Source organism: Tinamus guttatus, unplaced genomic scaffold, assembly GCF_059628265.1.
Source record: "Tinamus guttatus ecotype Peru unplaced genomic scaffold, ASM5962826v1 Tinamus_guttatus_pri_ptg000621l, whole genome shotgun sequence".
Classification (NCBI taxonomy): Eukaryota; Metazoa; Chordata; class Aves; order Tinamiformes; family Tinamidae; genus Tinamus; species Tinamus guttatus.
Genome location: NW_028289155.1, coordinates 11,181 through 33,081, shown reverse-complemented (window position 1 = coordinate 33,081; position 21,901 = coordinate 11,181). Strand labels below are relative to the sequence as shown.

At 37.3% G+C, this 21,901-nt stretch overlaps 1 protein-coding gene across 1 annotated transcript in view; it reads left to right on the top strand.

Annotated features, from left to right (window-relative positions):
• LOC148592297 (A-type potassium channel modulatory protein DPP6-like) overlaps window positions 1-21,396 on the top strand; it is a 127,510-nt gene extending 106,114 nt beyond the window's left edge. Inside the window, exons 4-6 of the mRNA XM_088535248.1 lie at window positions 783-877; window positions 3,824-3,898; window positions 21,340-21,396. Coding sequence (XP_088391374.1) covers window positions 783-877; window positions 3,824-3,898; window positions 21,340-21,396 — 227 coding nt within the window. The remainder of the gene's footprint in view (window positions 1-782; window positions 878-3,823; window positions 3,899-21,339) is intronic.
• The last annotated feature ends 505 nt before the right edge of the window (window positions 21,397-21,901 follow it).

The following is a 21,901-nucleotide window of genomic DNA, read 5'->3' as shown; positions in this document are numbered from 1 at the left end:
GTTGCAATGTTTTTTCATCTTGAGTCCGACCTGCCACTCACCCCTCATTTGGTGTCTGGTTTATACAAATACTTCAGGGTTTCAGTCCAGTAGGTTTTGGGCTTTGAAAGCTGGAAACTGTCTTCTGCCAGTGCAGCCCCTACCATGGGGGACTTGGGTCCTTGTTCAGAAGTCTTATGTGCTGCAGCAATCCAAGTGCACAACACGAGCAGGGATTTTTCATGTTCCATGTGAAAATAGTAATTTCTTAGCTTACCTCTGCTTCTGGTAAGTGTGCAGGATAAGTTGTTGGCAGAGTTAGATAATTTGTACAGTATTTGGTTCAAAAACCTATTGTGTTAAAACATGATCTGCCTTTAACATTCAGAGACTTTTTCTCTTCAGTTTTGAGAGACTTTCTAAGCATCTGGCCTAATAAACTCCCACAGAGATTAAGAATCTTGAAAATCTTTATGTGCAAGGAACATTTTTTGACCTTACCTTTTCTACTGTAGAGGGTAGACAGTGATCTTTGTAAGTACATTCAAAACTAGGCACATTATTGCATTCAGTTCTGGGAAAGAGTGGCAGAATAAATATGTGACAAATATTACCGATATTATTTAATGACTGTCCTGGAAGTCGTTTTAACAAAACAGTAATGGCTGTGTTAAAAAAAAAAAAAAAAGTGATCCCTAATGGGGATCTTCCCAAATGTCCTTTTGGTTCAAGCCCATAACTAGATTCTGTATAAACAGATAATTCCAGATTTCCTTAATGTTCTTTTCTTCTCTTCCTTGCAGATCATGAATTCATTTATAGAAACCAGAATGGCACTGTGATTCTGAGGAATGTTGAAACTAACAATTCAACAGTATTAATAGAAAACAAAAAAATTGTAAGTATTTTCTATGATGAGCAGAAGAATTTCGCAGTTTCTTTCAGCTGGATCAGTAAAGCAGAAAATGACTTAGGTTTCCACTTCTTGTATTGTCAAGCAGATGCCATGTGGTTGTAATACTATGAGCTAAGCAGCTACTGATAATGTGAAACTAAACTCAAATTTTCTTTGTTAATCTGTAAGGTCAATCCTTTCATACTACAAAAAGCACCGTATAAATATTTGAAGCAAGTCTTACATATCATATATAACTGAAAGATACCTGATTTGAGTCTTTGTACGCTAATAGAAAGACAGCTGTTACAATTTGGGGGCTTCTCTTACCATTCTCCACATTTCTCCATGTAAAGATTTATTTTTTTAACCTGTAGATTTGCTGATTTCACTTGCATAGTGTTTGAAGTGTAATTTCAATGTTGTTAATGAATGGTGCTGATGAATAGAAGTGGGCTTAATGTGAGAAAAACCCCAAGACATTATTGGGAAAGATGTTAGGAGGTTGCTATTAAAATGAATTAAAAGAAAATAAATTCACAGCTGAGGCATAATAGTATTTATAATAATGAAAGTGTTTTGTAGCATTAGTTTTGAGAGCAGATGAAGGCAGCATTATGTCAGAAGTTAGTACATTAAATGTCAGACTGTGTTCAGCATCTCCGGTAAAAATGAATAGGTTATTAAAAGCTAATTCCTGAAGTAAAATACACTTATGTTTGCCCTAACAATGAAATATGCATCACATTGTCCTGACAAAATTGTTGTTTACACAGTGTCTGCCTAAGGTTTTGGTTAATTTGAGAATTCCTGGTTGTATAATATCATTCCAGAAGAACAAAGGCAGAGTAAAGCTAACATGGCTTATTTTAGTGATCCAAGATCTGCTTGTGAGCTTGACCTTATTTCAAAACACAAAAGTAAATTTACAAGAAAACCATAAAACAACATTCCCATTGCCTTTATTCTGAATTAAAGCTGAGTCTATGATTCGTACAAAATTAGAACACAGTTTTTTTTTTTTATTGAGACCAAGACATCATTGCTGAATTCTTGTTACTGGACCCAGTCTAAAACGCTGTATGTTTCCATTTAACCTTCATGCTTTGCTACATCATGTAAGCAATCCCCTTCTACCTGAGCATAACCCCTTTCTTTACCACCTTGCTCTTTTGCTTTTTTCACATTTGTGTCATCCAAAGGTCCACGGCTTAAAGTGTCTGTCTCACCCATTGGTGAGGGTAAACCTAACATTTCACTGGAAATGTTTCTCCAGTAGGGCCAGTGCAGATGAGTATCACAAAATATATTTTCCCTAGCTATAATTTTAGAATACTGTCTCTCCTTGTCTACTCAGGACCGGGGAGAAGTTTTCATACATTTTTTTTCCTTGTCAGTATAGTCCACTGGCTTGCATTAGCACCTGCTGATCCCCTTTTCCCTAGTTTTATGTAATGATCATTCTTTGATCTTTTGATCATTTTTTTCTCTATGGAGAAAGTTCTCACTATGCTACGAGTAAAGGAATAGACCGGATTCCTTTAATCTAAGGTCTACTGAATTTACTCTACTTCTATTTGGCATTGTTTCAAGATCGCTGCTTATTTTCCTCCTTTTTAATTTTTGCCATTTATAAGAAAAGGACAGCGCTACAAGACAGTCCTACTTTCATGCTGCTTGTTTGGTCCTTGGTCCTCTGTCCTCTCAATAAATAATTCTGCGGAACATCACCTCCATTTTCATGGAAAAACTCCCCGTTTAAGAGCTTCTGTTGTACCTCATTTGGACACATTGCCTTTTGTTTTCATCTTTCCCAGCCCTGTGTCGGAATAACTTTTGCTACCTTGGCATGTTGTTCTTTCTCCAAGTTATTAATATATCAGTAAACAAAATCTGTCTTCATGCTGACACTGCTGGCTCTCACATTCCCCCTGGCACCCCTCCATCCTAAACCTCTTTCACTCTTCAATACCCTCTGTCTTTGGATAACCCATGTGATTCCTCATGCATCTCCTACAGTCTCGCTGACCTTGTGGAGGACTCTCTTTATTTGATGCTGTACATTTCCCTGAAGCCCAGGTTCCCCCTTTCTCCTTGGTAATCTCTGAATGACTTCCATCTAACATGTTAGGGGAGAGGAAAAGATTGAAAAGGAATCAGGTGAACGGCGTGGGGGTAGGACCTCTCATGGGCGTGGGACCTCTCTTTGACCTTGATAATGTGTGTGCTGGCACTGTATATTAAAACACAGTGGAAAGGGGAAGGGACATCTGCGCTGTACAAATGACAAGCAGAGCAGGAAAATGATAATTCCTGACAAATCTGAGACACCTTGCAACCTCTTATTAATAAGAGATTGTTAATCTCTTATTAATAAAAAGCTGGTGCAGCTTTTTCGAGAGTCCAGATCAAGGTAGAACTGGAAAGCTGTATCACCACAGCATCCTCCAAATTTTATGGCTGTGGAAGATGGGCTAGGATTCCAGGCAGTCTTAATTGGGACAGACACTGACATCTTTTTTTATCAATAATTTGCTCTAGCAGGTATTGACTATGAGTTATCTTGGGTGCTTTGGCCAGTGACAGAGGGGAAGGAGACATAAATGAGAAAGCTGTCATCTATCATGAGCTACCACTACCTCTTGCCCATAGCAGCCCTATTAGCCTCTGTTCAGTAAATTTATATTGGGAATTCTGATTTTTTTAGATAGCTGCCTGGCCTCGGTCACAATGCAGTTATATTTTCTCCTAAGGGACCACATTCTCACCCACATACCATTTCTATTTTTTGAAAATAGATGTGACATATTATTTTTGATGACATTTAGTCAGGCAGTATTCTTCATCTCTGTAAGAATGGTCATAACAGTTGTTTTTAGATGTTAATTCCTTCAAAACTGAAAAAAAAAAGCCCTATCAACATATAATCTTTTTTCGTTTCTTTCCTAGGTCTCCTTAAAAGCTCTTCGATATGAAGTTTCACCTGACCGGGAATATGCCCTTTTTGCATTTAATGTTGAACCAGTAAGTAAATAGATTTGATTGAAAATATACAGGCAGTGGTGGACTATTTTTCTCTCTCACCCCCTTTTTTTTTTTTTTTCTTTTATGGCATAAGCAATATTTTCAATTAACTGATTCTTATGAAAGAAAAGAGAAAACTCTCACTTGGATATTCTGAAAGCATGTCATACTGCCATCTAGTAGAGAAGAAAGGTATAAATTACACTGTAGAGGAAACACTGTCATTGCCAGAGTTTTATAGGCTTGGGGAGGAGAAATGTAAGGGCATGTCTTTGCTACAAGGATTTCTGTTCCTCTTTTGAGTAATTTTTTTCATGGTGCCTTTTTCAGTCGCACCATAAATTTCTTTGCAAGAACAAAAAGCAACTATCAGTGTCTCCCATAACTGAAATAATACATTAATTATGGTGTTACCATTCCCAGTGCTGCAGTTAGGGTTGAGCTATCACTTTCATTATAAATCCTTTTCTTCAGAGGTTTGGGTATTAATCATCCACAAGAAATCACCATTGGGCTACTACTAAGTTTCAGGTTATCACTATTTTTTTCTACCAAACTTTAAAAAAGTGTAATGAGTCATTTTTAAATGGTGACTAAAGAGCAGTCAGATACATGAGAACATGGGATGAAGTTCTTAAGCATGAATAGTATTTATTTCCTTTTTAAATTCTGCTGGTATATGACTCAAAATATTTGAAATATGGCTATGTACTACTACTTCATTAAATTGTGTCTCGTACATTTTGTTTCTATAATTTATAATTGCACCGATTCCTCAAAAGGCAACTAGCAACTACTAGCAATTACTAGCAACTGTGACTCTTTATTTTTTTTTTCATATAATTTAGTTTGTGCTACTAACCAAGGGAAATTTGTTGGTCTTTGAGGTAGTAGAGGTTGTGACTCTGCTGTTCCCCATTTCATTTCTCTGTTGTCATCTTTGGAGTTATTCCTGACTCACAGAAGTATAGAAAGTCAGGAGAACCATGGCTGGTGTTAGAGAAAGGTCAAACAAAACTGTATCAAAAATTTTAGGAGAAATTCATGTTTGCTGAGAAATTGTTGCTGATGCCATTTCACTGGTCCAAAGCTCATCAGAGTTCTAAACAGAGTTGTATGAGGAAATTTTAAGTTAAATCTAAATATGAGGAAAAACTGCCTATTTACCACCAAGCAAGCCAACCTTTACCCTGAAGGTACTTTGCTCTGTTCATCAGTGGTGTTTGATAAAAATCACTTCTTTTAGCAGAGCTTGGACTTGGGCTGCTCAGGTGCCAACACTGTGCCCAGATGAATGGTGCAAGATAGAAGAGCACTAAGGGAAAAGAACTTCTTGAACTCCTCCAGGAATGAGAGAAGAATTTTCATTCCTAAAAAGCAGTTATAATGAAAACAAAATCTCCTCTATAGCCTTAGCCTTTCTCCACTAATAGAGCTGTACGATCTCAGAACTGCCAAAGCTGGATGGTACAGGGGCTTTGGCACCTCACACATCACATTGAACATGCAGAAAAATGCTTGTCTTGGGCAAGGAGGAGGAGGAGAGGGCACGGAGAGGGATGAGCAGGACACGCTTCTTCCACACATCTCAGTTCTTGCAGGTCTCTGGGAGGCTCTTCACAGACTCCAAAGCAGTTGCTTGGCTTTAGGGCTGGGATTTTGGGAAAAAATCTGTTTGTGGTGCTGAAGATTCATGCCTGGAGAAGCAGAGGGCACCAGGAGCTCCCTTCTTGACATCATGTGCTGCTCCAGAAAGGAGAACTCAAGCTAATATACAGGAATTCTGGTCTTTGGAGAGATTTCCAAATGTGCCTAGGTGCATATTTGGTCTAAGAGAACTTAGCTAAGTAATTGTAAATTGTTCAAGTATTCATATTTGAGGTTACAATAGCAAGAACTCCTGAAACATTTTTCAGAAGTACAACCAAACAACCGGCCTCCCCCTTTTTCTTAAAGAATTGCACTTACTTATAAAGGCTATGAAAAAGCTTTTTTTTTCTTTCTTTTCTCCAAAGAGGCATATTAATAGGGAGTATAAGTTTCACTCTTGAATATTGTATCCTTGAGCCATGTTTTGTGGCTTTTAGTTTATTAAAGTTGCAATAACTTTAAATTACTTATTCAGCTTTCTTACCACTTTGTATGCAGACCGTGGCTACAAGTAATTGCACATGTTTGTTAGCTTCTCACATTTTCTGTATTTCAAACTATGTTCTTGGATAAAAGTCAAACTGTGCTGTTTTCTTCAATGCAAGAAATTGATAAACCAAACCCTGGGCAGTTGTCCTTGTTGCAAAGTCAAAAGAGAATTTCAGGAAATATCGTGGCAGAGTATGTTTTCTTAAATTCTAATTCTGCAAATCCTTACACCTATTGAAACTGTTGTGTACTTAGTTTATATATGTCAAAAGCAAATGCTATATGTTAACTTTTACCTTAAAAATTTAGCTTTATATTTTATTTTTACTTTTAAATGTTTGTGAGTATATGCTTCTGTTATTTTTATACAGTACACGTGCTGTATTTGTATGAGTGTATGTCTTCATATGCAACAAATGAATTAGTAGTTATCTGAATTCCGATAAAAATGCATTCAGCCTCTATTTTTAATTCCAACTTGGAACAAGAATCAAAATAGACAAGCATAGTGTGTTATTACAATGAGGTAAAGCATTTTAAGAAAAGCACTGCAAAGTCATTTTCTGCCAGTAATAGCTTTACTTCTAACATGTTTCTATTTATTTGCAAAGAATTTCTGCTCAGTGTTGGTTCTGGTAAATGGCACTGACACCAGCATTGGAATAGCATAACTCTGAACTGACAAACACACATTTTGCTAAGATATTGAAGCAACTAATGTGTGTTTTGCTGTTATATGACTTCATCATCTTAGAGGATGGTGAATTAAAGTGTTTCCTGCAATCCATTTCTCCTAGAAAGCATGGCAGGCAGTGGTGGGACTGTTGTCTGAATATTGTAGCTAGTCAGGCTGTCGGTTTTCATTCTATACTTATCTTTGTACTGCTTATATTTGCCAAGCCTTAATTTCTCAGGTACCATATTCTGCCTAAGCTTTGTGCTCGTAGGGATTTTTTCCCAGCTCCTCAGGACCCATGTGCTGCGGCCCTGGCTGAGCTGAACTGATCTGAGCCAGCCACACTTGGGTGGATTTGGGCTTGAATCACATTGCTGAACCTCTACAGTCTCATAGGAGGGATCTCGTAAATAGGAATAGCAACAGGCAACCTGCAAAAACACTGTAGCAAATCTGTCGTTTGGAGAGCGATGGGATTAGAAAAACAAGAATTAGCCAGAGCCCCATAGGCTCATATAAATTTTTGTGGGAGTCTGAGTTAAATAGTGCAGTTGCTGTAATTGGTAATAAAAGAGAGGAAAGAAAATGAGAAGAAAAGTGATTTTCTTGAGTGACATGGTGAGAGATTAAATAGAGACTATTTAATTGCCTTTATTATGAATAGCTGTCATTGTAATGCAGCAGTAAAGAAAAAAAAAAAGTCCCAGATTCTTCTTAAAGCCATTTGTTTGTCGCTTGCAATTTACCAGTCCATCACTGTGTGTGAGCTAGTTAAGAGCAATTACATATAGGAAACCCAGGCTGATTAACATGGACCAAAATGCTGAAGCCTTCTGAACAGGAATTAGGGCTTAGGAACTTTTAGGGCGGATACGACAGACATTATTATCTATTTTGCAGTTAAAGGAACACATTTTTATTCTGCTAAAGACTGCAAAGAATTAATCATCATCATAACTGGAGCAAATCCAGCTTTTTTTTTTTTTTTTTTTTTTTTTTTGAATAGTTATGTGGCAAGTTGAGTATTTCTTTTTGGCCTATCTGTTGCCATAGATCTCCCAATCATTTGGAAACTCTCACTGCTGCTGGGCTTAGGTTGTTGCTTAAGATGACGAGATTGTGAGTTTGATTTTGGCCTTGACGATAGCCTGAGCTAGAAGCTGAAAGTCTACTGGGGGCTTAAGCAACAACTGAGCAGTTGTTTCATGAACCAGGTCTCTGCTTGGGGTAAGGAAACCACGTTCCCATTACACAAGAATATCTGAAGGATGAGAGAAGAGCAAAGGATCCGAGGGTAATGGTACCAAAAGAGACCTCAGAAAGACCCAGTTCAATCACTCAACTTTGTATTTAGAGCATGGATGAAATGGAAAGCAATATTTATAGAACACAGATGATGATGATTATTATTACTTGCTTTTACTATTTGTCTAAGTCTAGTTGCTACATTGAATAAATGGGTTTTGTGCTTGTAACTCCAATTACAACCCCATACTGCCTTAATTAGTCATGTAAAAATTAAAATAATATAATACTTGTAATCTCCAAAACAGTAATGAATATAAATATTCATGAATCCACACAACGTCCTTCTGAGTTAGGTGAGCACTATTATTATGATAAATACGCCACTGAAAATTAGGCACTGTCATAGCTCTCATCAGTAACACTGCTAATATTGTAGCTATGATATTTATTGCTTAATTGAAATAGATTTGCCAGTACTAAAAATAGATTTCCATAAACCTGTTTTCTTTCTGTGGCAATAACTATATTTCAAATTCATATTTTTAATTTCCTCCCAGTGTTGTATCCAGGACCAGTAAGAATGCAGGGTGATGACACTCTATAAAGGGAGCACAGTTAAAATATCTAGCCCATAAAATCAAGTTATTTTTTAGCAATTTGTTTTAATCTTTGGTATAGCAGGGAATTTGCTGTAAACAGGTAGAATTTCCTAGCAAAATGAGAATTTTAAAGGGAAAAGCTTTTTATTTTCATTCCCATTTGTTAATACAGATGCAGAATGGAATCATTGTCGGTCACAAGCCACATGTATTCCCTCTCCACTGTAGAGCTGTAAAATATAAGAGGCATGTTGACTGTTATCAAAGGCTATCTTCTAAAAACATTTTTTTAATTATTGACATTTTCAAACCACCGTAACTTCATTTACCCATGAGAATGAGTTACACATTGTAAGGATAAAAAATTGTGGCTTCATTACTTACATGAAACTTGAAAAAATATCCCTAGGAATGGAAATTTTATAATAGTTTTATATTTTTTAGTATTTTTCTATCTTTATGTCCAGGAGCATGCATGCATTAATGTTCAGGTAAAATCTTTTCTCTTTTCTTAATTCACTGAAAGAAGGATAGTAGCAGTCAAGTGTTTAGTGAACTAATGGAACTCTATTGACTAGCCACTCATCAAATCTGTTATAACTTGTTAAATCTTGCATCTTTTCATGAAAAGAGCATCTTCAGTAGCTTCTTATAGAGCAGATATTGCTAATGCTATTCAGATAATATTTATTATCTTGGTGAAAGAGTATCTTGCAAAGAGAACTCACTATGGTCTTCATTTTACAAAAGGGGAAATTGAGACAGAGACCCGTTAGAGCCATAATTCAAGAAAAACTCTTGTCATTTTTGTCTGACTTTAGGTAGTTGATTTAGGACACATAATCCCGATATTTATGATTATAAGACATAGAGCACTAGTTCTAAGAAATGTTCAAAACTTCTGAAAATTGCATCATTTATATTTACATACCTATGTAGGATTTTAACCAGTTAGTTATAGGGAACCAGAGCTGAAAGTGTAGTCCTTTTTTTCTCTGTATCTTCCTCTCTATTTTTCTTTATTCTTAGATCCTGTTTTGAGTCATATATTCCCACAGCCCATAAAGATCCTTTTTTAAAATTATGCTCTCTAGTCATAGAGATAAGGAGTACAGAAGTGCTCCGACTTCATTTACATAACAAAACTAAGGCTCGTATGTCCAGAGGTATTGTATTAACAAGAAAGTATTGAGAACATAAATGAGGTTAATTTCCAGGGTGAGAGTTTACTTTGGATTCGAAGCTGTAGCAGCAGCTATTATTTGAGAAAGTTTAGAGGCAATCATTATGGAAACCTAATTTTAAAAGGACAGTATTTTTTCTTTTTTCTTTTTTTTTTCTTTTCAATTATAAATCTAGTCCACTTTAAAATACTCTTTGTGAAAGAGGGTTTATCTATTCTAATCTCAAAATCACCATGAGAAAAACACTCCTAATCTGCCTTTTTCAATGTGAGCTATAGGGCAACAAGGTAGACAAAAGAGGATTTTAAAAGACAGCCAAGAAGGTTGATTGCAAAACACTTCTATAGTTTTGTTTATTTTCCTGCACCGTCAGATGGGATGTGTGCAGCTTCCCTAGGACAGCAAAGCTTAGGAGGCACCTTTGATTAAATAAACTAAACTCAGTAACAAACAAAATCTGAGGAAATGGGAAATTTTATTACAAATTAATCACTGTTGAGGGAGAAGTCGCAATATCCTGGTCAGACACATGGACATACAGAGTTTTAACTTCTGATCACTGTCTGCTTTCTGATAGATGTTGTGCTTAGAAGAGAAATTTTGGGACACCCGCAGAAGACTGTAGAGCAAAAATTAGTGGCAGGTTTAATACTATGACTTCTTTTGAAGGAGAAAGTATAGAGTAATTAAAACATTTAATGTAAGTAATTGTCAGGACAAATTTGGGGGAAAGAATCCATCTCCATTGTTTATTTGTGTTGGAAGAGCCTCATTGTTCATTTCAAATTCCTACAAAACTCCAACAGAAAATTTGTCCCTGCATGATTCTTTGTCCTTAAAAGCACTCCCTCTGCTTTGACAGTGATTAGCTTAAGTTCGGAAAATTCTCTGGCTTCAGCAAGGAGGCATATTGGGGTTAGGGCCTGCAGCCCTCCTTGGAGCAAGCGATGAAGCTACCCAGCCCCCGGGGGTTCCACCACGTCACTCCCCATCCCTGGGCAAAGCTTTCAGCAGGATGTTGGTGCTTATGAAATGCTGAGCTAGGCACACTCATAAAACATTATATAATATGCTGTCCTGGCCAGGGGGGCAAAATTTTGTCCAACAAGTTTTTGTAAAATCCTCAGTCCCTACATTCTCTTTTTTCCAATGTGTTCTTCTAGTGCTCCCTATATAGCAGTGGTTTAAGTAAAAAGTGCACCAAATCTCCATTTCTTACCAAGTTTCTATTCTAGGTGGTGGTGTTCAATACAACAAAATGCTAACTGAATGCAAGTGAGCTTTGACCACACAGTGTTCTGTTCTGAACCCAGCTGCTATGTGTTAATCTGTATGTTATTAAAGCTTTAACTATTTTATATTAAAAAAAGCGGATATAACTCTTGCTGCTCTTTGAATAATGGAGATAAATGAAGTTAGGATTAAATTTTTCACCTTTACATGACGGAGTGCAAAACAATATTTCAGGCTAAGCTCGACAGTCTTGCTCCTGTAGTAGAGGCTGACAAACTGTATCCCCTGTTTATTCACAGGCAGAGATACACATCAGTAAAGTGAGAAGCAAAGCCACAATTCCAGGAAAGACTAGAGTAATACCAAGAGTCAGAAATAATTAGCCTGTCATGCAAGAGTACATAGGTATATTATGTATTGGTATCAGCTACCAGCAGCCTTCCTAAAGAAAAATATTTTCTTTAGCAAATTAGATTTTCATCAAACAGAAAAGAGAAAATAGAAAGACTCATAGCAAAACACTATTATACAAAAATAACACTTTTTTTTGCTTGGGTATTATATCATTTTTCATTCTATTTCCTTTTCTGGGTGTACAGACAATCTAAATTGATCAGAGAGATTGATGGAGATTAATGTCCTAACAAAATTCACAAAATATCTTTGAAAATAGCCTGCAATTTGTTTTTAACTGAAACTTATGTAAGGGAATTGTACAAGGTCTGGTAGATAGTCAAAATCAGATAGACAGCAGTAAAATGGTCACAATTTTCTCTCTTGCACTTGTTTGAGAACGCGGTTTAGTGAAACCCAGGGGAACCTTCTGTGCTTTAGTAGGAATGAAATATATATATATATATGGCTATATTGGAAGAAAACCTTTTAGAACTTAATAAAGAACTAGTTTTCCTGCAATTCCAGGAGCTTCAGGACTATGTTAAAAGTGTGTTTCTGTTATACCATGATTTTATTTCCAAAGCTTTTAGACACAATATAAAAATCCCATTTTTCTGTTGCATTGTGACAGTTACAGATATTTGTTTTAAAGTGTGAAGGAAAGAAATATGGGAAGGGTAGGATTCAAAATGTGAAAACAGGAGTGATTTAAAAGGCATTGGAGAGCAAAAAGCACAAAATTAATTCTGGTGTCTATGCAGAGGTATAGGAAGTAGTTCCAGCCTGCAGAGGGATCAAATTCCTCTGATCCCCAGACTCTTATTTATTTATTTTTAGTCACAGAAATAATAAAAAGCATACTGAGTGCCCCCTTCTGGAAAAGCAGCTCTTGCTACGCAGAGCACCTCAAAGAAGTTTCTATATTCAGAGATGCAAATGTTATGAGCTAAATGTTATCCTTTCTAGCTGAGTCACGCGCCTAAATCCAGGGAAAGTGCAGCTCTGCCTCGACGCTGAGCAAGTTCCTTTTCTCTCTCTTGCAGGCTGCAAAACTCTGTCTTTGCCAGTGATTGTTTTAAAAGCAATAATTAACAGTCCTCTTTGGGCAGCTAATGATCCAGATTTGAGAATGATTTTTTTTTTCCCTTCCACTCCCTCCTCAGAAAACAAAACGAAACAAATAAAATTAAAATAAAATAAAATAAAATAAAATAAAATAAAATAAAATAAAATAAAATAAAATAAAATAAAACAAAACAAAATAAAATAAACTTTCCAAGAAAGGGAAACAAATTATGGGCTTTGGTGGAAGCTTTGAAATCATGAGCCCTCAGACTTTTAGGCTCAAGCATGGATGAGTACCTGTGGAGCAACGTTATTAGTGCTGTTGGGGTGAGGGGGATGTGCATCAGGCAAGGAAAAGGGGATGCTCTGGACTTCTTCCTGCCCCACACTTACCTCTATAAAGATAGACTGGGGTGGTCCACAAAATGCCCAGTTGTTAGAAGTCTTGCCTGTGATTTCGGTTGATTTTACCTTGTGAATGTGATTTTACCTTATGAGAATAGAAATGTCACTTCTAGTGACTTTGATCCACATATACCCCAAGATACAGCTCAAAGTCTTCTGATCTCACAAGGAATTGGAAAACGAATTTCTCACTGACCAGAGAGAGCATTTTTGGACCAAGGTCCCTAGCATATATCTGAATACTCTTATTCTCCTTTCATATCCACTTTAGTGCTCTTTAACTTTTACTCTCTCATGCCTTTTGAAGGTTTATGTTTCCTGTCTTAGATTTTGTCTTTGAGCCTTCTAAGTTTGCCCTGAGCCTATGAGCACTATGAAAGACTTCAGTGGCAGCGCTAGCCTCTTTGTATTACTCACCCTCTCAATTGCTATACTGAAAAAGCAATCCTTATATGTTAAGAATAAATTTTAATAGAAAGAACATATGTTGTACTTCTGTAATTGCTAATTTCTGCCACCAAAGTGAATTATTTAAAAGTGAATAAATTAATTAGATAGACTAAGCATTCAGCCCAATTACATGGCTTAGTTCTCACATAATCACTACAAAGCTACACCATTTGGATTGCAAATACCACAGAACTGAGTTTTTCAGTTATTAAGCACTGATTTCTCATGTGCTTTGGCCTGTACCACCAAAATCAACAAAGGTGAGAGCCAATCAAGAAAATGTAGACACGAACCGAACTACATCTGGATCGGCTACCTTGTGCTGCCTCTATAATCAGTGAAGCCCAGGGTGCAAATCTGAGGCTAAAACAGATACCAAAGAGTGCCCAGAGGAACCATGCCATAAGCATGTTTTGGATGATGTAGTCAGCAGTAGAAGTGTAATGGTCATTAAGAGGGAATGAGAAGATGTTTTCAATGGGAAAGATGTCCATCAAGGAAGGCAATGGGCAAAGTGTTCGAGCAGCAGACCTAAGAGCCTGGGCAAGTGCTGCAAGGACGGATCACTATATATATACTATATATATGCTAATGCTAGCCTTCTCTACCAATCTAGGTATTGGATTAATATCAGGGTTATTGATAGTGAGCTCAATGGACTTCTGCTTAAACCCAAAAGAGCTGGGGTTTTTTGTTCTTTAAAGGGCTTCTACATGAATCTGTAGTTAAAGTTTCAATTCATTTTGTTTCGTTCCTTCATTTCATTCTGATTCAAGTGGTTATTAATTTTCTTTTTAGCATGTATAATTCATTGTTTCCTCCCAAATTTGCAGCACTTGAAAGCATAGAATCAGCCTTCTGAGAATTTTAGAAACAAATGTTCCAATTAGTTAAAATGAATTAAAAAGTGACAACAAAAAGGAAGAAATCCAGCAGGTCTTTAAAGTAATTTTGACTTAGCAATGGACTGCAGATGCTATAAGACAATCACAGATGTATGTTTTGAGTGTTCGCACAGGTTTTAGTATTTTCTGCATTTTCTGGATTTGGGATAATTGTCATCTCCTCTGAAATGTTTCTTTTCCATAAGCTATGTACTCATTTCACTATAATGCAGTTTTTTTTTCTTTCCCTTTTGTTTCTTTTCCTTAGATATACATGTTAGAATGACAGCATTAATCTTGTGCTAAATAATTTCATTTTTGTTTCCCAGTTTCTGAATAGGTCTTTAAAACAGGCAGGTGCAGTACTTAGAGAATTCATGTCTTGCTTTATGTGAAGCCTATTGGGCAGCAAGAGGGGAATGTGAGAGTTTACACCATGTAATGTAAATATTGATAAAAGTTTTTTAGAAAACACACACAAAATGAGTTCATTACGCATCAGCCTCACTCGTGGTTCTTAATAACTTGCTTCCATCTGCTCCCCACTAACCTGGGACAGAGGAAGCACAAATGCTGCCGTGACAATGTTACAGAGGGTTTTGTAGCTGCCATTTATTTACTGGTAAAAAATGGCACAGTAGTCCTGCAAGTCCGTGACTGCAAGCACTTACTCTTTCAGCTGGTGCCAGCTCAGCGCTGCGAGGGACAGGTGGCCTGGGAGCAAAAGAGGCTTTTGTAATTGCTTGGCAGGGCAGATCTGTATTAGAGAGCAGCAGCAGTTGGCAGATTGGATTAACGCTCTCCTAGGGGCGAGATCTGGCACACGAGCTGTATGTTAATACCTGTAGCTTAAGTTGATTCTGGAGCTGCATTTGCAACCAAAAGTGTGTCCACTTTACTGCCACCATGTCACCAAAGCATAAATCCTAGAGCCACTGTTAAAACAGTGCCACTCTTGGCACTGTTTGGCAGAAGAAGGGTCTCAAAAGTGCACTTTGGAAGCAAATCATTTAATAAAGAATTATTATTATAATGGCAGCATTATCTTATGGACATCCATCCGTTACTGTAGTGGCTACTGCCATCACTCTTTATTTATGACTACCTTACACTGCAAACCAGAGGTGACACCTTTTGTGAAGGGTTAATTCTTTGGCTCAGCTGCTTCACAGACCTCTGGTTTGGGAGCTGGAAAATCAGATTCTAAGCCCTCTCTGTGTTTGTAGGAGAGATTTACATATTAACTGTGGGTATTGCGTGCAGCACATGAACCTACTGCAGCTAGCTTATGTTTGGGTTACAGGAGCTCCGTGGCATGAATGTGCTATCAGTTCCTGATGTCACCTTGCTATGAAAGTGTTCCTGCTCCAAGGAGACCTTTCCAGTGGGGGACAAAGGACAGCTGTCTTTATATGCTCTTGTATCATGGGGTATCTGTTAGATTCATTCTCTATTTACCAAGAACACAGGTTGCTTATAGAAACCAGTTGCCGAATGTCCTGGATTTCGGTTGACCTCAAATCCTTCTTCTAATCACCTTTCCTTATCAAAACTATTTCTACTGTCTCTACATAAGCTCCTCAGATGCCTCGCAGTGTCACAGCCCCCTTAGTGTGCGCTTGCGGTGGCTGTGACCACATTACACATGCGGTTAGTCATCTGGATATTGTGCCGTGGGTAAGCGCGATCCCAGTCCTGTTTTTGATAACAGCTGTGGGTTATTTGGCTGCCAGCTGAACCAAGGCACAGGAAATGCTTGGTGATAGCATTTCATTACAGTTCTCCTAATTTATCAGAGGCACAAAGAGAAATATGCAGTGTTCCTTGAGGACTGTAGGAACAGACTGGCACACGGCATGAGACAGTAGTTAGGGATGTGTTACTTGGGAAGGAAAAGCATGTACATGGATAATACACTGCAAAGACAGAAGAGAATTTTCTGTTTAAGAAAGAAAACAAAATAGATCAGAATTGCAATGAATTCAAAAGGCTCAGTTTTGAAGAGCCCTAAGATTATATGGCATTATTGATTTGCTTGGTTCTTGCAAACAATCAATCTGCACTGAGGTTAGAGTACAAAATACTGATATAGATTTTGTTGTTTTGGATTTCAGTGACACAAAAGGAATAGATATTAACGGCTTTTATTTATTTATTTATTTATTTATTTATTTATTTATTTATTTTTAGGGACTGTAATCCTATATTTGTTACTAGGGAATGCATATTAGGAAAAAAATTGTGCTAATACTTTGCTAAAATAGTTAGGGTAGAGCGACTACTGCCAACCAATGTCAATACTAAAAGAAGAAATGAAGAGATCTAACTGGCCATGAATAATTCCTCAAGCTGAGACAACAACTACTCTTTTAAATCAGAAGTATATAAGTGAATGAAGAAAAAATGAACACTGTAATATTATTGAATATGAAAAAATAAATTTTACACATATATATAACTGAAAGATTAGAAGTTGAGCAAAAGGGTTGCCAAAAAGTTAGTGCTCAGTTATAGAACAGGATTTTCCATCTGCTCCGAAGGACAGTTCAACACATAACGGGAAGAAAAGGGTATGAGATTGGAGTGGTTCAAATTCTGTGTCAGTTTTCAGGTTGTTCAACCAATGGGATCATATAGAATTTTAATCAAGGCAACTGATGCTGACTTGTTAACTGAAAAGTTAACCTTTGATGTTAACTTCTGTAAAAAATCTTCCATATAGGTACAACAAACCACTTTAAATTCTCCAAAGATTATCATAAGTAAGTATGGCAGTGAGCTATTTTTAGTGAGACAGTTATTCTTTCCTCTGCTAGAAGATTATAAGAATGACATCTGTTACCCTGTAAAAATAATACAGTGCTTGCCTCTTGGTGACTGACCAATACACAAGTGAATGTGACAATGTAGCTGTGGCTGTGGGTCATCTTTTGTTCCGCATTGTATGTGCATGTAGTAGAAGGAAATGTAACCTCTAGCTAGACTTTTTTTGGTGATTTTTTCTGGTGAACTTGTTTTTTTTCCCCCTGTTCATGCTGTCATTAGATAACAGCATGCTTATTGCCAGGACAAAGCTGCAGCCTGGGGCATGAACAAGATCTATGAGCTTTAATTCAGTTTAAACACCAATTTAATTTATTTGAATAGTCACAATGAGCAAATGGGTCCAAACTCATTCCCTTCTTCTTAAATAACATATACTTGCTATTTAAGCTAGTCTTACAGGACTAGAGCCTGTCTCCTTAGAGGTGTCAGAAGTGCTTTCCAGTAGACTGGAAATGTGGCACAGAAACTGCATCTTCCAGTCTGTTTCTGTAGTTCATAGGAAGCTGAATTTCCTCCTTATTATGGAAATTAGAGTGGGAGAAACTCTGCTCTATTGCTATCTGCTCAAGATCATTTGTAATCCCAGGATTATGAGGTTAGTTCCAAGTTTCTTTTGTTGATAGCATAAAACAAGGTCAGGAGCTTCACAGAAAAGTGTTTCCATATAGAATCAGTTCCGTACTTTTCTCAGCTGGGAAGAGATAATTGCCTTTCCTAGACATGAGTGAAAATGGATAGATCTGCCTCTTAACACCCTTTATGATTTCATTCCCAGCAAAACATGCACATGCTGCAGAGGATAATGTAGATTAAAAGTAGGCAGGATCTTTGCCCTGACCTGGGATGAAAAGCCCAGTGGGAGTGCGATTCTGGCACAGCAATTTCAGGATATTGACTTTTTCAGCATTCATTGATCACAGCTGGCACGGGAGTTTTTGTGACCTGATTTTGATAATACCTAGAACCTAGATACCTAGTGTTTTGATAACAGCTAGGAAGCCAGCAGTTTTAAGTCCATTTTAATGTATGTTTACAGTACAGGACAATATTGACAAAAGCTCTGCTACTTTTGAATATGCCTCTCTCCTGAGAGGAGTGCTGCGCTCCAGGTTTCAGACAAAAATCAAGGCTAAGAATATGAAACCCAGGCAACTGCTTTTACTTCACCTCTTGAATGGATAGGGGAAGTACGGAGAATTTTATTGATAAAGACATCAGAAACAGAGAGCTTAAAATGAGGATTAACTTTTCAAGAATTCTAAGACTTCTTTGGATTTCAGAAGTATGCTAGTCTCCCTATCCTCCTCTATCCTGTTTTTATTTCCCTGGGGTTTTTAACTGGTAAATAAGATGAATATTCTTATTCAACTTGAACCCATCAGAAATTTTTATTGAGATATTAAACAGATGTATTAATTTCCTGAAATTCTAGAATAATTTGATTTGGGTTGCATTTCTAAGAGGAATACAGCCATTTTTGTTTTCCAAAAGACACTAAGTGATGTTTCTCTTGTACCTCTGTTTGTTTAGAGGGTTTACTAGCAGGGTGTTTTCCAAACATGTTTGAAATAGGAATGAGAATTAAATTTGGGTTGCGTAGGTTCTTATCTTTAAGAACTAAAATAATAATTAACATCTGATTCTGAAATCTTTACAGTATTTACATGAACAAACCTATTAATTTTAAGGATTTATTTGAGAAAGTATTGCTCCTGTAAATGAATTCTGCCAGCTACAAGCCTTTAAAGACTACATGGTAGATGCACAGTTAATGTGAAATATTTCAGAGTCCTAATACTTGATGTAAGGGGAAGAGACTGATCTCTCCTTTAAAGTGCATTTCCACAAGGTCTGGCCAAAGACCAAAAGGAGTTGACTAGTGATGTTCAGATAATAAAGGAGATCTCACAGGAAGAGCAGGCTTGGCTGCTTAGGCCTCTCTGATCTTCAGATGACAACTGTTGGGACTCTGCTCCTACTGCCACCCTTTGAAATGCCTTCAACTTTTGTTTTCCGCACTCCTAAATTATCTTTTTCCAAGGGAAACTGTTTTACCTCAACCTCTGTTACTTGTTCTTGCCCATCTCTCAACTTCAGTAGCAGGGCTGAGGGGACAGAGGAGGGGACATCAGCATATGTCCTTAAAACATCCCCTGGTAATTTTTCCTTCTGCAGCTTGCCATGTTGCTCTGTCTTCTCATGAAGCCCTCTGCTCACACTGATGTTTTAGTCTGGCTTCTGCCCCTGGTAGCAGACTACACAGCATGGCTTGTCATCTTGACACATTTTATATATTTATATCATTTTCTACATCTTACTACCAAGATGTTTTGAAGACAAAAGCTGCTTAATAATTTTGTTATTGTGTTACTAAATATAAAGAAAAAAATCAATTAATACAAGTCTTACTTCCAGCACATATAAAACTGCTTGGGACTTTGCAAAAATGGTTTGCAGACACACCATGCCAATATTTTACACACTGCCCTGTGTGGCCTTTTTGCTTTATTGACAAATTCACTCTTTCAATGCCTTCTCTTTAATTAATTTTAGCAGTTTTAAGGTTTCAGCAATCCTGGAATACAGCCAAAGGCCACGAGCTTCAGTCAGATCTCTAATATTAGCGTTATAACCTTAAAGTGCGCTTTGTATCTTTGGTATAATTGGATGTATATAAGATAATAGTGATTTATTTGGCATCGTCTGAAACAGGTAGACCTATAAAGAACAAAAATAAATGCCATCTTTTATTGATTTACTTGTGGCTTGTACACCTTCCCAGATATACTTCTTCATCAGAGAATGGCCTAGCCAGGAGTTACATTATGTATTTGAGTGCCTAGAAATAGCGTGTGATTTTTGGGACATAACTTGCTGATGTTTGTCTTTACAATGGAATAAAGAAATTGTACATGGCAAGGACAGAGTAACATCAGTCTCTGCTTTTTAAAGAAAAAAAAATGGTACCTTCACTTCCATACTCTGGTGTAGCTCTTTTCAAGGGTTGTTATGCCATATTGTAAAGATCTAATGTTTGAATTTGAATTGTAGCAGAAAAGTTTGTTTTAATATATCTACTAGATGATGTATCCCATGTTCCTCTCTCTCTCCACTGAGCCCAAACAAGATGCAAGGCTGTTATACCACAGCTATGCAGGCTTGTCCTTGAGACTGACTTACATAAAGTCAAGTCTACATATCCTGTGATGATAGTGCTGTCACCACAGAAGCTTACAGTAATTTCCATGACATTTTGTGGTTTCTATGAATTTTCAAAAAAAAAAAAAAAGTCTTGTACAAAAACAGAGGTACTAGAAAGAAGATTTATGATAAACAAACTTGATTTATGAAGCTAGTCCTCGTTCCCTAGGACAGAATGCTTTATGATGATACTGGAGACCAAGTGACTTAAAATTTTAAATACATGTCAAATGGAATGATTATCATATATATATATATATATATATATATATATATATGCAGTAGCTTACAATAATAGGACAGAATTGAAGAAGTGAGTGGAAGAATCAAGCACAAATTCATATCTAAATCCTCACACTAGTGCCCTGATTCCAGCATTGCTAAGCATTGCCCACCTTGTTAGCCACAGGTTCCTGTAGCTCAGGAAGGTTTTGTCCCTAAAAGAAAATCAGTCCAAAAAGCCTTAAATAACTGGCCTTGTTTAGCAAATAAATAGTCTCTCCCTTCTGAGATGACCTCCCATGAAAGCTGCTGAGCTCCTCCCCAAGTCACAAGGGGTGCAAACTGATACGAAGATGCATCTTGGCAATTTACCAGGTCAAGCAAACTTCAGGTCAGCTTTGTGGCCCAAGTCAATGAGGTTTCATTTGCTGGCTGACCCAGGTGTTACCATCTGCTCTGAGTTCACCCCATGTCAGTGCTTGTTTTATTTATGCAGGAGTAAAGCGGAGGAATATGCGTTATATCCCTGCTGTGCCTGGTGATAATGATGGAGAATGTCTCCAGCTGACCAAGGTGTCCTCGTTAATGACTCTGCTATATTTAGCTGTTGCAGAGAGCATGTGCCCCCAGTTTAATCAAAGACCTGGTAGCCATGGCAACGACATAGAGCATCTGGATGTATACGAATTGCCAAACACTGTCATAAAGTGCAGGATGAAAAGAATACACAACCATGTTGGGTGAATTAATGTATTGTTCTTTTCTACTACAGAGTGAGGTGTTTCTAAGAGATCCCTAGCCATAAATGCTAGATTTTTTTGCAGAGAAAAAGAGCCTGCTAACACAGGTGACCATTACTAATCTCTTCTTTTTCTTTCTCTCTTTTTTTTTTCCTGTTAATTTCATTTTGCAGGTGTATCAGCATTCATATACAGCGTATTATGTCCTCAGCAAAATACCTCATGGGTAAGCAATTATTCAATGTCTTCATTTTAAAATACAGTCATTAGGATTCTGCAAAATAATGTGTATCGTGGTAAATGGTTTTCCTGTGACAGCCCTTTGCAGTGGTCTGGCTTTCAGCTGCAGCATCCTCTGTGCTGTGTGTTGCACAAAAGATGACTTTGCCTGGAAACAGAAGTACTCAGCTTCCCTAGAGTGTCATGCTACATGAAATTCATTTTCCAGTTTTCAAGTTTTTGGCTAGAATATATAGCTGTGTTGGCATCTAGCTCAGAGCCTCTTTCGGATACTCACCAGAGGCCTGTCAGGGAAGCTGTACAGGGGGGTTTAATCCCTTGAATTTGGTCAGAATCAAGGCATTGCCTTGCAGTGTTGAATCTCCCAGCAGATCCCCATGATGTGGGCATCCTGTCCAATATCCCATCTGAAAGGAAATAGACCAGTACTCTGTTCCCAGGATCCTGTTGCTTCTTCGGTGCAGGCACTGATATTAATATTGAAGACAAGAGCAT